This window comes from Lepidothrix coronata, unplaced genomic scaffold (genome assembly GCF_001604755.1).
Source record: "Lepidothrix coronata isolate B3197 unplaced genomic scaffold, Lepidothrix_coronata-1.0 Scaffold68, whole genome shotgun sequence".
NCBI classification, from domain to species: domain Eukaryota; kingdom Metazoa; phylum Chordata; class Aves; order Passeriformes; family Pipridae; genus Lepidothrix; species Lepidothrix coronata.
This window is the reverse complement of record NW_016690248.1, coordinates 1,485,957-1,502,837: the sequence shown is the minus strand read 5'-3', so window position 1 is coordinate 1,502,837 and position 16,881 is coordinate 1,485,957. Positions and strand designations below refer to the sequence as shown.

The following is a 16,881-nucleotide window of genomic DNA, read 5'->3' as shown; positions in this document are numbered from 1 at the left end:
TCATGGAGGAGTTTCTGTGGCACTGCAAGGTCCTTGGAAACATGTGTACTGGTTGGAATCACTTTGCCTTGCACACAAGTTTTATAAAATTAAAAGTTTTAGTTGCAACAATCCAAAGCTTACTGAGAGGACACAGTTTCTGCCAAAGAAAGACTAAAACTCTATAAATTCAAATATTAAAGAACCAAAGAGCTCTCTTTCTTTATTCATTCCCCACTCCTTAATACAGTCTGTAGCCCTCCAGACTACAACTGGCAAAACCAGGGGGAAGAAGGACTTTAACAAAAACTAGGTGTTTTTAACAAAAACTGTGGAAGTTCTCTGACCCTTGAAAATTGACCCTCTTGTCATAAAACCAAAAGAACAAAACATTGCTGGATATTTCTGAGCAATCCTAAAAGTTCAGAAATGCTCATTGAAGCTGTAACCATATGACCCTTAAAGAGCTATATATATATTGAGTACAACAACAACAAAATCCCTTCAAATCCACAAGTCTCATAGCTTTAAAAGCATTCAATTACAAGGAATATGAATCAACTGGGGAAGACTCCAGACAGCTTTACACCTTGGTATCTTCTACTGCAATTCTTCAGTGCCAGCTCAGGTGATTATTGTGCACGCCAAAGTGGTGAAGGCCATAGGAATATTGTGCAAAACAACAGCTCTGCTCAGATTTCCTTCCTGCTTTCTCATTAGTTTCATTCTCCTAAATCCATCTCAGTTATCCTTAACATTGTAATAACTGCCCTTATTTAGCTGCCTCATTAGGATGCTGCATCAATTAATGTGCATCATCTAATGCATACTAGTTTTTTAATGTTTAATATTATTATCAGTGGAGAGCTGTATCATACCAAGTCTGTCTAGGGAGTTAATGCATATAGGAAAAAACCCCCTATGCATAATGCCATTCTGTATGATTACTGTACCCAAACCCCTCTGAACAGACCACCACATGTCCTGCACTCTAGGTTTCTATACTGTGGGAGGTTACATGTTAGCACTTTTGGCCCTAGTGCTGCAGGTCTCAGAGTTACATTTGTTTTTGAGGACCTGGAGACCAGTGGACAAGACATGAGGAATGTCTTGAAGCGGAGACATCATGTACATGCTTGGTGCACAAATGCCTCACTGCCTGATTCAGGAGGGTAATCAACCTGTCCTTTGAAGCTGCATAAATAATGGTTGGATGGAGGTAGTATATCTACACCAGGGATGAATTAACTGCCATTGAGTCATATAAACTTGGCTTGAGTGTGTGGCTTGTAACATGCCTGAGGAAAATAAAAAAGACATTTTCAAGAAAGAAACATTAATTTACTCCTCCCCATCTTCTCTGTTATTTTCCTCTAGGCAAACATGACTTACTTTGTGGGATTTTTTTGTCGCTGTTTGTTTCATTTTCACAGGGAAACACTGATTCACAGTGAAATGAATTCACAGATTTTCCTGGTCAGGCCAGAACGTGCCATCCCTCCTATATCAGTGTTGTTCCTTTTTAGCACCCCTGCCAAGAGGTGCCAACTGGACTCCTTTGACACTCAGGGGAGTGACACTTCACAAGAAGATGCAGGCTTTTCTTCTCACAGGGACCCCTGGCAGCATTCATGCCTCCTTGCACACCCCTGCAGCTCCTAGCTGGGCACTGCTGGACCTCTCATCCAGCTACACAACGGCATAGTCTTCTTCATGTGTGCAAGGGAAGAGTACATCCCATACTGTGGACAAACCGAGCACATACACTCACACATCCATGTGTGTGCCTGCACTGCAGGTCCTTTTGCCTGTGCATTGTGTACGCAGGTGCGAGTTGCTACACCATCAAAAGAGCAGAGAAAGTCTGTATCCATGACTGCCTGAGATACCAGGGATAAAAGCCTGTCCCCTAGAAGAAGACGGAAAAGAGAAGAAACTTGTGGAAGGCCAAGAACAGGGTAGCATAAAGAGAACTGAGGCATTGGTGTGTGCCTACATATCAACACGAGTTGGATTCCTTCACTATAATGCTTATGGACCCAGTCCTCTACTGACTAACACGTACACTTTAGTTTGTTAATAGCTTTTACTTGTATCACTCTCCCTTCTTTCTTGTTTTCAGTGTTTGACCTCTGGTTTTCTCTTCTACTGTTCTCACTTTTATATATCTTTCTGAAAATATGATGTTTGCAATTCTTTTTTCTACTTCTTAGCTGTATCCCCCCTCTCATTTTCTTCCTCCTCTTTTGGCACAGCACTTGCTGGTTCCCTTCCTCTCATCTCCTCTTTTTTCTTCTGCCTCCTTTTCTGCAGAATTTCTTTAACTAGAGGCTCCTCTGCTTCTTGAACGCAGTCATTTATCAACAGTAACCAGTTGTTTCTACCTCTAAAAGTTGTTCTGGGAACCAATGTATGCTGTGGAATAGCCTTAGAATATAGTAACAATTTAAAGATAAGCATTATAAATATACTATATCTGGTAGACAGCACAGTTTCAGAAGGTTGTACTAAGATCTTTTATTAGGCAAGGAACCTTTCACACTACACCAGATTCTGAAGTCTGTTCAATCTAACGCAGCCCACCATATGACACAGTATGTAGTCTCAAACCAAATTTGTAACCATACTGAGGTGTATCTCTGAACTCACATTTTGGGTTCAGAGATACCACTATTGTGGGTTCAGAGATCGTACAGGGTCCGATGAAAGAGCAGAAAGGAACATTCCTCATCAATAAAATACTGTCTAACTAGAGAAAAACACTTTGGAGGACAGCTTACGTTTTACATATTGCTAAATATGAGCAAAAATAAATATGTTCATTTCTCCAAAATACCTCCAGATGGCATTAAAACCCTTCTTCTTTTGGTTCTTACTGCAATATTATTTTAAAAAATGATAATTATTGGAATAATTCTTTAACCGTTCCCAGCAATCATACTATCAGAAAGCATAAGGCTGCTAATGCTTAATTCATTTAATAAGTTTGGCTAAATATGCTTGCATACTATAATTACATTCCACAACACAATCTGCAGGACAAACCATTTCTTACACTGTGTCAAATCTTTTTCTAGATTCATTTCCAGAAGATTTTTTAATGCGTATTTGCAGCAGAAATCAAAACATCTCACAATAAATCACTGTTATTGTACCTCCTTCTGTGAATACTTTTGGCCATGTAACAAATGGTGACACCTTATGAGATTTACATGATATAATGTTCTGAATTTAAATAACAGGAATCAGAATACATAAATTATGGACTAGACACATTCTAAAATTCACATGACTGACTGTTACAAGAACTTCCCTCCCTCAAATGGGATTAAAAAGGTGAATGGTTTTGCAGAAATTCATAGTGCTCCTGCCTGGTAGTTATTAAAAGAATTCACTTATCTTGCTCAGTTTGGGAGACTGATGCTTTTTTTTTTTTAACTTGCAACCTATCTGTTTCATAGACTGGTTTATGTTGGCAAAACAATTTAATCTTTTGTATACTAGAGTTAAAAATGGTAAAAGCTTCTATTGTTGCACTAGAGTGAGGGTGAACACTGATATATTACAAGTGCCTGTTCCCATCTATTTCTCGACTTCTTTCGTTAATTCAAAAACATCAACAAAATCGTGAGAGACCAGAGATAACTGTAATTGGATTTCAAGTAATTCGGAGGTGAAGCTGCAGACTGCAGTCTTTTAAAATTACATCAGTACATCAAAGGTATATGTGACATAATGTTTTTTAGCAAGTGTGACAAACTCCAGCAGCATTAAGGTAATGCTGAAGTAAGGTTGTAAAGGCCAGCCTCGCACATCCACAAAAATAATCTCATATCTATTCAGTGTGATATGGAGCCATTTCAATTGCAAAGATCTCTGACTTACTAGCATGCAAAAGTTATAGGAATAATTAATGTTTAGTCATTATCTAAAAAGCCGGTTTAAGAAAAGCATCAGTGAAAGCGATCATCTTAATGAAAACAAACAAATTTTATTTTGCCCACAAATCTGATAAAAACACAGCTGTCTTCTCTAATTTTAAACGCAAATGTGACTTACGATGTATGGGTTGCGCTTTTCTCTGGGCTCTTTGGCTCTACATCACTTTTCCCTTTAAAAAAGAAGAAGAAAATGACATCAGAAATGGGTCAATATGGAAACTGCTCAGATGTGACATGTCAATGCTTTATTCATTGCTAACACTGACCACTCTTGCCACACACACACAAACGGCTGTAGAGGCAACCACAGGGCTGCAGGGGCACTGCTGGAGCATGTGCAAGTAGGGGGTCAATCCTGACTTGACTTTTCTTGTCCCTGATACATATACTCTCTAAATGTCAGGCAGAGAAACTCCACAAGAGAGGCTGCTTAGAGGACACAGCATTTACCAGGGACAGCAGACCCTAGAGCAAAGGAAAGGATTTCTCTAGGGCCCTACAGTTCTGGTACTGAGAGTGTACTCCATACAACATGCACTTGCTCCAAAACCCTGCTCCAGGAACAATAACTATTTCATACAAAGCAAAACAGCATCAGCAGGAGAGAGTAAAGCAGTGATTAGGGCACAATTCTGCCAATGGATATTTTGGTTCACGTTCTTTTTGACAGATTAAGGATGTGATCTTTCGCAATTGTAAATCGGGGGCTGGGGAAGCCCTCTTTGCTATGTTGTACATTTTGGCAAAGGCACTCAGTGTCAGAGAGGTCAGGTATCCAAATGCTTAAGAACTTTCAGAGGCCCAAGGGATGCTTCTTCACATTTCCTTATGACTCACATGGGTCCTGGCATATTGGCTTGTTACAACCCCCATACTGAGTCCAAAATAATGTATCTGCCCAACACAACTTAGTTACATAGCACAGACAGGGGGAGGCAGACTGCTGGCTCATGAGGTGGTACTGCTTTTGCTAAGTCAGGCCAAATCCTTTGCCCTCCTTTCTACCCCTCACCCCCTATCAAAACACAGGAAGGTTGATGTTGTTTTTTGTATTTAATGTTCTCTGAGTAACCCAAGAAAGCTGCACTTCAGTGTAAGATTTCTGTTCAGCTCTACCATGGATGTACAGATTATGCCACTCCACTTGAATCACCTTGAATTCTGGACCTAGCGACTGTGCAGCTGCTGCTCCTCGTGTGTCACTGGATGCTAATGGCTGTCTATACATGAGTTTATGTTGCCTAGCAGACAAGGAGTCACAGAGGTTGAATGTGACTGGTTTACTGATGGATGTGTTTTTCTCCATTACCTTTTAATGAACTTTGTTAAACCAAAATCCACCTGTGCCTTCTGAAAAAAAAATATGAGAAATGCTTATTTTGGCCATTCTGTAGTGGTGTTGCCTGATTTTCTGCTCATTGAATTGAGTGGGTTTTGCATCAAGTCCTGGTCGACCAAGTCCATGCATGTGAGCATTATGCATCATCCATTTGCTGCTGATAAAGTCCTCACCTTCAGTTTTCATAGAGCAATGGCTGTAAGGGGCACCTCTGGAAAACTTGCTATTGCCTTCAGAAGAGGCAGGATTTTGCTACCAATGTTCTTCCATTGCTGTACAGAAAGAAGCTGAAAGACTTAGCCTAGACAGTGACCTTCTGGAAGTAGGTGTCTCGTAGAGGAGGTTCTGAGTATTGCAAACACTTTTAGATCTTGTCCTCCCCCCTCTGGAAGGGTTTGTGTCTACCCAACCGAGGTGCCTAAACTTTATTAAACAGGATGGGGAAAGCTCTGGATGACTTCAAACTCACTAATGCCTCTGTGGGCCTCTAGAGAAGCTAAGCACTTTCTGTAAGAGGACAGCTAAAGGCACCCAAAATTTAGGCATGAGCAGGGCATCCACATAGGACAGAATACATCCACTTCATAATCTCTAGGCTGCTCTTCACTTTTAGCAGAGACCTCAGAAAGTATATCCAAATGATAAACTCGCTGGCTAGAAGGCTGTTGCTACAGTATGTGTTTGTCAGCCTTAGGGTGCCTGGAGCACTGGAGCTCATCTGCATTATGGTAATTTGGAACAAGAAACCAACAGTAACAGTTGGCATATATTCAAAGATTTTCTATTTGTAACTTGGGCTTTTTCTAAGTCATGAATTATTACCATAAACCCTGGTTTGTTTGAGTGTGAGAGGGAATATGGATTCCTGAGTGCTCTGCCAGCAGAGTTCACATTAGTTCTACTTTCAGCAATATATGTTAATGCAGCAACAAGGAAAACAGTATATGTACTGTGAGGAAAGAGGAAATGGAATCTCTGTGATTTAGCCAAAGTGGATATTAACAAATTACCCTAGACTAAGCATTTGTAGCTGCTTTTATGCTAATTGTCACTTAACATACTTCTGTGTGGAGGGCAAGGATGAAGCCTGTACAGATGGTAAAAACTCATCAGTCCAGCCTATCAGAGTAGAAAATCTGGCCATTAATGCTTTATTTTATTCTCACTTGATTGAATCTTAGAAATTTTAAAAATTTATATAGCTTAAGTATAGTTGAATGTCACAGGCATGGTACAGTTTTTGTTTTTGGACAAGCATATGTAAAAGAGAATTACCTGTCACAACAACTTCAGTTTTTTATACTTAGTCTTGGCCAGACTAAGATTTGCTCTTCATTTTTATGTAACCTGCCAAATGCATGCAGGTACCATTGTGGGAGACTGGCATTTGCCAAATTGCTGAATCTTCTCTAGATTCTTCTGACTTCTTTTTTTGGGCCAATTAGTGTCATCCTTTGTTTTTCTTAGTCTTTTTGGAATTAACAAAGAACATGCTCCCCACCTTGCTATGGGATTGCTGTTAGCACACCTTATTTCAGGTGCTAAGTGCTGTGTAGGTCTCCTGAAACAGGCGCGTCTGTGTGTTGGTGGATGTATGTGCACACATGCCTCCAGAAAACACACAGTGGAAATCATCAGTCCACAGATCCTTACCCACAGAGCTGGGAGTTCTTTGCTAGTTTCTACCTCATCTCACGCAACTTCTTTCCTAACATTTTTAGATACAAGCAGAAGATATGTGTCCAGATTTCTTGAATTTCAAAATAAATTTCAAATGAACTTCTGTAGGATTTCCCTGCTGAATAGTAGGTGGCCAGAAAAAGACCTCTTTCCTCTGAGTTGGAATTTTGTGAATCACTCAACCTAACCAGGACACGTTTCCCTTTCTGGGTAACAGGGATAAATAAAATTTATTGTGATGGAGTTGTATAACTTCAGTCATTATCAGATTTTTAATGCTTTGATTTCCTTGTGGGGAAAGGGTAACAGAAATGCAAATGTTATCCATGAGAAAGACAACGTTGGCAGCTGCAGTAAAACCATTGCAAATGACAGGCTCAAGAGCCACTCCAAAGAAGACACGGTGCAATGGGAAATAACAGCTAATTTGGACTCTGAAGATGTGCATTTGGATAATACAGTACATAGATCATTAGATTTCTTTTCCACAGAGTAATTTGCTAGTATTTCCTCACATCCTGTACTGGGTTTGTGTGGCAAGGTTTTGGTAATGGGAGGGCTGGATACAGGGGAGGCTACTGTAAGAAGCTGCCAGAAGCTTCCCCTGTGTCTGATGGAGACAGTGCCAACCAGCTCCAACACAGACCTGCTGCTGGCCGAGGCCAAGCCCATCAGCGATGGTGGTAGCGCCTCTGGGATAACAGATGTAAGAAGGCGGAAAGATGCTGCACAAAAGCAACCGCAGCCAGAGACAGAAGTGAGATTATGGGAAGAAACAGCTCTGCAGACACTGAGGTTAGTGAAGAAAGAGGGGGAGGAGGTGCTCCAGGTGCTGCAGCACAGGTTCCCCTACAGCCCGTGGTGAAGACCATGGTGAGGCAGTCTGTCCCCCTGCAGCCCACGGAGGTTCATGGTAGAGCACAGATCCACCTGCAACCAATAGGGGACTCCATGCTGAAGCAGGTGGGTGTCCAAAGGAGACTGTGACAGCATGGAACACCTGCACTGGAGCAGGCTCCTGGAAGGACCTGTGGACCCATGGAGAGAGCAGTGTAGGCCTCCAGAAGGACCTGTGGACCCATGGAGAGAGGAGCCCATGCTGGAGCAGGTTCGCTGGCAGGACCTGTGCCCCCACAGGGGGCCCACAGTGGAGCTGTCTGTTCCTGAGGGACTGCACCTCGTGAAAGGGACCCACACTGGAGCAGTTCATGAAGAACTGAAGCCTGTGGGAAGGACTCGTGATGGAGGAGTTCGTGAAGGATCATCTCCCATGGGAGAGACCCCATGCTGGAGCAGGGGAAGAGGGTGAGGAGCAAGGAGTGTCAGAGACAAGGTATGATGAACTGATTGCAGCCCCCATTCTCCGTTCCCTTTACACTGGTGGTGGGGAGGAGGCAGAGAATCTTGGAGTGAAGTTGAGCCCAGGAAGAAGGTGCTTTTAAGATTTATTTCTCATTGTCTTACTCTGATTTCACTGGTAATCAGTTAAATTAATTTCCTTGAGTTGAGTCTGTTTTGCCCATCATGGTAATTGGTGAGTGATCTCTCCCCGCCCTTACTTCTACCCATGAGCCTTTTGTTGTCTTTTCTCTCCTGTGTCCAAGTGAGGAGGAGAACGATAGAGCAGCTTTGGTGGACACCTGGTCCGGGTAAACCCACCATGCATCTGAATAATTTTTTCCCCAAATTTCCTTTGGGCTTGACACACAGGACTGGTAAAATCTATATCTCATTCTAATGTGTTTATTTGATGTCTAATTCCAGCACCTCAACAGGAATCCTCATGAATACAGTCTCAGAGGTAGTCAAACTCTCTTTGTGATGTTAGGAAAAGTGTCTGGGTGTCCGACAGTGACCTGAACTTTTGGTACCAATGAATAAAATGTTTCTGCATTGGTTCAGCTATTCTTTGGTTTGGTTGCCATCAGCCAGTCAGTACCGAGTCTGGCTTCTGCACAGCTGCAAATATATGTTGATTTTGCTAAACAGGATGAATGAGGAGATAAGCAACTGGAGGTACTATGGTGTGGGAAGGCAGATGGGGGAATTGGAAGTGGAGTCAGAAACAGCTGGAGTAAAGAGTAGGGGAAACTTTTAAGGACGTGGGATCAATTGCATAATCTACAGGAAAGTGAGTTTCATTAAATCTGCAGAAAAACCTATTTTATTCAATTGCTGAAAGAAGGAAATATTCAGCTATGACCAAAGCTGGCCAAGTATCGTGGCCTCTGATGTTATTGCAAAGCCCTCAGCTCAGCTGGTGTGTTTGTCATGCTTGTGCCTCTGCCTGTGTTTGCGTAGCCCTCTCTGTTATGGCTCTTTTGTGCTTCCTTCTCTCATTACTGTATTCATTATTTTCTGACAGAACCTCATCCCCTTTGCCTTTTATTACTTCCTTAGTGCTGGTACTTGAACTGATATCAAACCAACGCCAGCAATTAAGTGACACCACTGCATGTTTCTTCACAACATTGCCTTCCACATGTTGACCTTTCCCCAGTGAAGAGCCACACTGTTATAAAAGCCTACATCTCCCAGCCTTGTCTCTCTGGATGTCTTTTCCCTCACGCAGTGAATGACTAGACCCTTTCAAAGCCCTAGCTACCAGCTCAGGGCCCTAGCTACCAGCTCAGGGCACTTTTTGTCTTCAGTCACAGCCCTGTAATTTGCAAACAGGGCTCTGTGTTGGCTGACAGGTCAGGAAGCTAGCAAAATAATTCCTCTGGTTGCAGTCATTTTATGTGGAGAGCAGGATAGGATCATGTATTTTTAATATGCAAGACAACATCAACAACCATCAGAGGTGTCAGGGGAGAGGATTAATATTTTGTTTTGCAGAACAATTCAATCTTCCCTTTCAATACAGCTGCTAAGTTTGTTACCGTAACTAAATGTAATTAAAATGCTGCTGATCTGCACCATGATTTGTAAACTGGAGTCCACCTAAAAGCCCTGACCAGAAGCTAAACAAGCAAATATCGCTTCCGTATCCACAATGCCAGCCAAAAAGACCCATGACCAAATGGTCTTCAAAACATTATTTGGTGTTAGTTTGCAAGGATTTATGTAGCTTATTACTGTGCAGTGGCCACAAAATACACCATTGCCTATGAAAGATAAATGATAACAAGTCTTCTCGCAGAATTTTCTTGCAGTCTGGATCTGGGCCTGCAATTAGGTCAACTCTTTTCTGACTTTCCAAAAAAAGACACTCTTTTGCCCTTTCAGTCTTTCTCATTTACGTAATGAAATGGCCATAACAAAATTAATACTTTTTATTCTTCCCAGGCCACCAAAAGATCTGACATTTTGATGGTCACTCTTCAGTTTGGTTCTCCACATTCTGCCACATAGCTGAGTACTGCCTGCTGAGGCTCTGCACTGTCCCACTCTGCTACTAGTCCCTTGCTCATCAGTTGCTTCTTTTTCATAGTCATTGTCACCCCCCACAATTTAGCTAGAAAATGAGTTGGTACTTACTTGTATTGCTGTGTCCTGTAGATCCCTGCTGTGACTCCTACAATAATAACAGAAAAAAGGTAAGGTGTGTTATTTTACAGCAATTTTTAGCTGCAATACTTGCTTGGACATTACCTTAACAACACAAACAGCATTGATGATTGTTCATTTGGTTTCAAAGTAGTTTTCAATTACAAGAATAAATCCAATATTTCTTGGAAAATCCATTAATTCTAAGGCTTGTAAACTTATTTCACAACAACCTTTTAATGGTGCAATTCCTTGTATAGCAATTACGACCCTCCTGCTCACTATTCATTTATTGATCAGCCAAAACTTGTCTATTATCTTCTACAAGTTTAGATGAGAAGACAAAGGGAAGACCAATATTGTTTCATGGACCATTGGATTCCTGAGGTGGTAGCACAGCTGGTCTTTCTTTTTCTCATGTTGACATTGACAGCATCAGACAATGGAAATACAGACTAGTTCTGTGTCCCTGAGATTACAAGGTCAACCTTGTATGACAACAGCAATATCTGTGAATATGGTGCAATAAATCAGACCATTGTTTCCTCATGAAATGTTCACTCACTGCGTTTTACTCACAGAATTTGTTTGCATTCACAAAAACATAAAAGAAGCCTATAAATAGAAGGGAATACAAATATAAACTATAACAAAAAGATATTTAAATTAAGGGAAAGAAGAATGCTATGGATGACAGCAGGGAAGGTATCCTGTATATAACTCTGCTTCTGAACAACCCAGACACACCGAGGAATGACACCTTCTATACATGCTGCAGTTACAACTGCAGCTAAGACTACTCAGAGAGGCCAGGCACCCACAGCAACACATGTGGTCATTTTTGGTGAGGAAATGGGCTCTAGACCAGATCCCTGGTCCTCAGAGGCTGAGTGATGAGCCAAACACACAGACCATCAAGAAAGGAACTGTAAGTCTCCAGAAAGCTCAAGGATGCTCTGACTTGGCCAAGCTGAGATTATGCTGCTGAGTCCCTCAGGAGCACACCTCAGGGGCTCGGGTCCCAAGAGTTTCTTGGCCTCTCTAAACAGACATTGGGTGGACTGCAGGATCTGAGGTCTTGAAGGCTCAGCTGATCAAAACCCCTCGATCTGCACGATTTGCTCTGGAGTAAAGGCTCTCCAGACTGCATGACTTTGATCTGAAATTTTAATACTACAATACACATCAGCAACTCACTTCCATCTTACACACCTGTAATGCGAGACGTCAAATTTCTGGGCAAGCCCTAAGAATTTCTACCTTCTACTGCAATATGAGAAAATCTGTACCATGTTTCACATGCCAAGAACAATTTCTCAGTAATGTGAAACTGTGCACTTTTGACAAATTGAGTCAGTTTTTTGTGAATGTTTCTGATGAAGAGAAATTAAAGCTGTTTTTTTCTGCATGTAATCTTAAAAAGTCGAGATTAGTTTGCAGCAGTGATATAATGGTATGTACACTTGAATTTAAATGCTATTCTTGTAGCCTGTCACACTCCCAATAAATGTAGACTATTAGAGCATGTTGACCCTCATATTTGTAAAAGTGTTTGCAACTTCTAAACAAGGATCTTGCTTACTCTTTTACATTTTCATTAACCTCCTGTTTAATTGCCTAGCACAGTATCTTAACTCTGCCATTGGCTATGCATAGTCTAAAATTTAATATCAGCCAAACATGTAAACTGTACACATTTTCACATTTCCTTTTAACCAATTCTTTAAAATTTGTTGATTAGTCTTAATGATAAAGGCTAATACAAATATCTCATAGACAAATACAGAATGCTCCCACTGAGGTACAGAAAAAGTATGGCTTTATGTAACTAAAAAAAAGCTGAAGTCTTCATTTCTGAAGATTATTGTCCAGTGTATTTCCTCCAGCTTGTTTAAATCAACAAGAAAGGAAAAAGTAAATTAATTGAGCATGTAAAGAACAACATCACTATGATAACTTAGCTTCTGCTAAGAATAATCACCCAATAGCTTTGTGACAAGACACCAGTTCACCTGGAGTGGGTAAATTAATTCTCAAATAACAAAATGATGATCCCATAACATCACATATACATAACCAGAAATCAAACACCTGATCAAACTTTCAAGACATGAAATCACAGTAAAAATGAAGAAAGAGAGCAAAGCAGGCAGCAGAATTAAAAGCATTTTTTCCTGCACAAGAGAACTAATACCTGAAGATGAAAGCTCATTTGCACAAGCATCAAGTGAGCTCTTATTTACAAATTTAATTATTCATTTAAAGTGTATTTATTAAGATGCTTTTAATAAAATTACAATCATGAAATGCCTGATCATTTGTGCATAACAAAGTGTGGCAGAGATAGGAGAAAGGAAAGCACACACAGCCCATCACATCACACACTGATTCAATTTTCCTTAAGCTTTGGAAAACAAGAAATAAAGAGACTGTCATTGCCCATTCCTAGTAAATTCAAGAGTACAAATAAATTCCAGAGAGAAAGAAAATTCAAAATTAAGGATGAGAAGTAACTTTATGCCCTCCATTACATAAAGGGCAGTTCCCTAATGGTATTCTTCCAGCAGCGCTGTACTTGGAAGACTATTGGGCGCTGCCACATGTGTCAAACCTGACCCAGACTCTCCTTCCAGAATGTGAATCAATGCAGATCGCCCACGTTAATGAGGTCTGATTTCATATAGAAGTGCAGCATATGCAGATACATACCCTCCATCAAATCAGCATATAGTTATAATGATGGATACATCCACACGTGCAGTTTCAAATGTGCAATTCTGTTATATTTGTGATATATAAATCTCGGTTATTTAGCTTTTATTACTAGACTGATTTCAAAACCAGTCTAGCTACAGTTGCTGTGGCCTTTGCAACTTTAATAGCCTAATTAATAAATTTCAAGTGTCAAGCTGTCAGATCACTAATTACTTGAGTTGCAGGTTAAAAGCAGTGTGGCAGGTATGCGAACTAATGATGCTGACACTCAGTTCTTATGGATAGAAAAGTAATTATGATTTGCACCCTTGCAACAGGGTACGAGTCCTACAAGCTTCTTTTCTTCCCATTCCCAAAATGATGAGTATCTTTATGCTTGGAAACTGTCTTCTGTTAAAAGGGATTGCAGTCTACTTGCTTCTCTTGCTGGAAGAGTCACTGCAAGACTGAAAAGGAATTCATGTTACCATGCATGGCTTGGAACTAAGATATAAAGCATATGCCCCAAATTTAGCCTTGCAGTCTCTTTGTTGGCCTTGGTCACTACTTAACTGACAGGTCCATTCATCTGAATAATGCGCGATCCACAACAGCTTGGTGTAGTCCTCAAGCTTTAAAAAGTTGGGACAGCTATGTAGTTTACTTACAGGAAAGCTTCTTAAGAGCTACAGAGACATCCCCTACAAAGTCCAATAATGATTTTACACCACACTTTGTGAAAAGCAACAGCTAGCTTATGAAGTTTTAAAAAACACATCTGAAAAATTAGGAAACCATTCTTTGCATTTTGGAGCCTGAAAAGCAGATGCCTTCTAAAATCCATGACTGCAGATTCAGACTAAGCCACAGACTAACTTTTAATTATTTTAAAATAGAAATGGTGTCTAAAATTAACATAATCTATGGTCAGTAATACAAGATCATTCCAGGACTGTGATGAGTTTTTTAAGGTACTTCTTCCCCATCTCACACAAAGCACTCTAATTTCTGACCATGCACACCACTCAGACCACAATACAGTTCTGATGTTATTATATGTACAAAAGTGCTTATATACTGCTAAATGAAATCTTGTCCATCCTAAGCTTAAAAAAAAAAAAAAAGAAATTCTACTTTGATAAGAGAAAACACCTTAAAAATGATCTTTAAAAATGAATGGTAGATCTCTGAAATGGCTCTGCAATATAGAAAATTTCCCAGAGAAATGGATGAACTGGCAGACAGAATACGAGAAAGTCAATTATCAAGCATTATTCACATACATTTGCTCTCTCATCTGTGGTTCTCCTATTCCTATATTTATCACAATACATTTAGTTGTGAGGAATTGCATTCACGATGGCCACACACACACAGGTACGTGTATGCACCTTGCCTATGCACATCTGTATACATGCCATGCAAGCACATAGTGTGGTGGTAATTGTGTCAGAAACTGCAGAGCTGCAAGCACTGCTTCACTTTGTCACCCCTATCTGGCACTTCACCTGCTTGTAAGCTGCTAATCCATCTATCTCCTACTGGACTTACCCTAACCTAACAAGCCTCTAGCCCGCCTACCATCTTTAGTCATCTGTCTGCCTTCAATGAGAAAATTGTGAGTTATTTCCTTCTTTTTCTTCCATAAAATGCCAGACATATTTTGGGTTACACCCCTGATACTTCAAAATTGTGACACTCTCATCCACAGAAAAGCTGTTTTACTGTAGGCAAATGAAGTTTTCTTGGCTTTCTGGTTACAATTATTCCCTGGACTAAATTTTGCAGAATGGACTTAAAAGTTGCCAAAGGAGCTTGCATTAACAGGAGAAAGACTATAAACAGCATCAATATCATCTTTCAAGCTTGAACACTTCATGAAATATGCTTGTGACATCTAAACAGTATATGGTGATACAACGTGGAATTTATTGGCTCTTGCACGGGATAGCCATTTCATTCCCTCCTGACTTACCATGTATAAATAATGTGGTTTCCCCAAGCTCGTGCTGATGAGCTTTATCATGCCGCACTGTATCGTCCCTGGGATACATAACAATAGTGGAGCTAGTTTTAAGGGACCATCAGCAGGACCAGTGGCTTTGGTCCCTTGAGGAATCAAATACTTCCCTGGCAAATGCTTCCATGGCCCCTCTGGGCATCATGGCACTGGGCTGCCTGCCTCTCTAGCAAAGCTGCCCATTGAAGTTGGGTTGGTGGCAGGAGATGCATGCCCAATCCTCAGTCCCTGACTACAGAGGCCAGTGTAAAGGCCACCTCAGACCTCAAAGGCTTCAACAAAAATTTTAGCTAGTGAAGCCAAATGATGCAGGAGCAATGGGTGCAAGGGGAGCTTCCTGACTCTCCACAGCTGTATGTGCCCTGAGGCAGGAGCTTCAACAGGTGCCCACAGAAAGCACCACATCTGGACATCCCATCCAAGACACCTGTGGTTTTGCCTTGCGGTGAGGAATCTGTGACCCACACATCAGCATCAGTTCTGCTGCCAAGAGAGATGCAAACAAGACTGTATAGCCTTCCTGAGGCTGTAAGCAGAGAAAAAGCAGGGAATAGTGGCACACACATACGGAGAAGATCATCAGCACAGCATCAACCTCAGCCTAGAGACCTCACACACTCAGTCAGGGCTTGTGTAGGACATATTGTGAGGTGCAGGAGGAATGGTTCTACATGATGCGGCACATCTTACCTTATTTGAGAAGGGAAACTTGCTTTGCTCTGCCTTTCCTGGTGTGTGAATAGCTGACAGTGGTGGAGGCCATGAATGGGTCATCTCCTGAAAAACAGTATATAATTCAGCAAACTGTGTTTAGAAAGTCAGTGGAACAGGAGACAATGATAGCATATCAGTAGCAAGAGTGCCTGGGTAGTGAAATATTTAAGTCATTGCAGCTTCTACGAAATGCCCAGTTTTCACATAATCTAGACACTACATGAGCTACAATGATTTTTACACACTCTTTAGAGTAGTTATTAAGCACCGTTTCATTTTCCCAAATAGATAATGCATCTCAAGTGCAAGAAGTTTGATTTTTCAGACAATCTGCAAACACATTTTAATCACACAATGTATTCTGGCTAGTAAGGGTAACATGAAGCATGGGAATAGAAATTTCAGTTCATGACCAAGTAATGGGGTACACACTATGTGCTCACCACAAAATAGATTTCATAGACAAGGTCAGAATAATAAATGCTTAGCACTTGCTCAAAACTCAATTCCTAAAATTGCCTTTATCATTGTGAAGGAGTTGAATAAGTTCCTAACTACAGTGTATTTGTGCCTTTCAGGACAGATATGTGGCAAGCCCTAAACTAGGTGTGCTGGACTCCATCTTCGTCTTCTCCCTGTGTTGTCTTGAGGGACATATTTTAACACCTAAGAGACAGGTCAGCTTGACCTGACTTGTATGCGATCATCCTTGACACAGCTTCAGGCAGCATGTTCAATACGGTTATCATTCAAGCCTGAATGAGTTGGTCTCCAAAGCAAGGCCGCTTTTGGGGAGGGGTAAATTAAACACTTCAGACAAGAAGTTTGTTAAGAGAGAGGCTTCATATTCCTCTCTAGTGCAGGATGTTAAGGGATGGACATGTTTTTTTGACATGTTCAGCACTAACAGCCATAATATTTGGTACACAGTAACTTAATAGAATTAATATGAGAAGTAGTGCCAATCGTGACAACCCTGAAGATCTGGCCCATACATTTGAAGAGCTCAAGAGCAAATAACATCC

General features: G+C 40.9%; 1 protein-coding gene across 3 annotated transcripts in view; it reads right to left on the bottom strand.

The window, feature by feature from the left end:
* The window catches only part of AFF3 (AF4/FMR2 family member 3), a 329,927-nt gene that overhangs the window by 118,167 nt on the left and 194,879 nt on the right, over positions 1–16,881 (bottom strand). For all 3 annotated transcript variants that reach the window (XR_001875384.1, XM_017818481.1, XM_017818482.1), the window contains exons 5-7: positions 15,833–15,919; positions 10,420–10,456; positions 4,039–4,090 (exon numbers count right to left, since the gene is read on the bottom strand). Coding sequence is in view for 2 of the 3 variants with exons in the window: in XM_017818481.1 (XP_017673970.1) it covers positions 4,039–4,090; positions 10,420–10,456; positions 15,833–15,919 (176 nt within the window). In the remaining variant the exon portion in view is untranslated. The remainder of the gene's footprint in view (positions 1–4,038; positions 4,091–10,419; positions 10,457–15,832; positions 15,920–16,881) is intronic.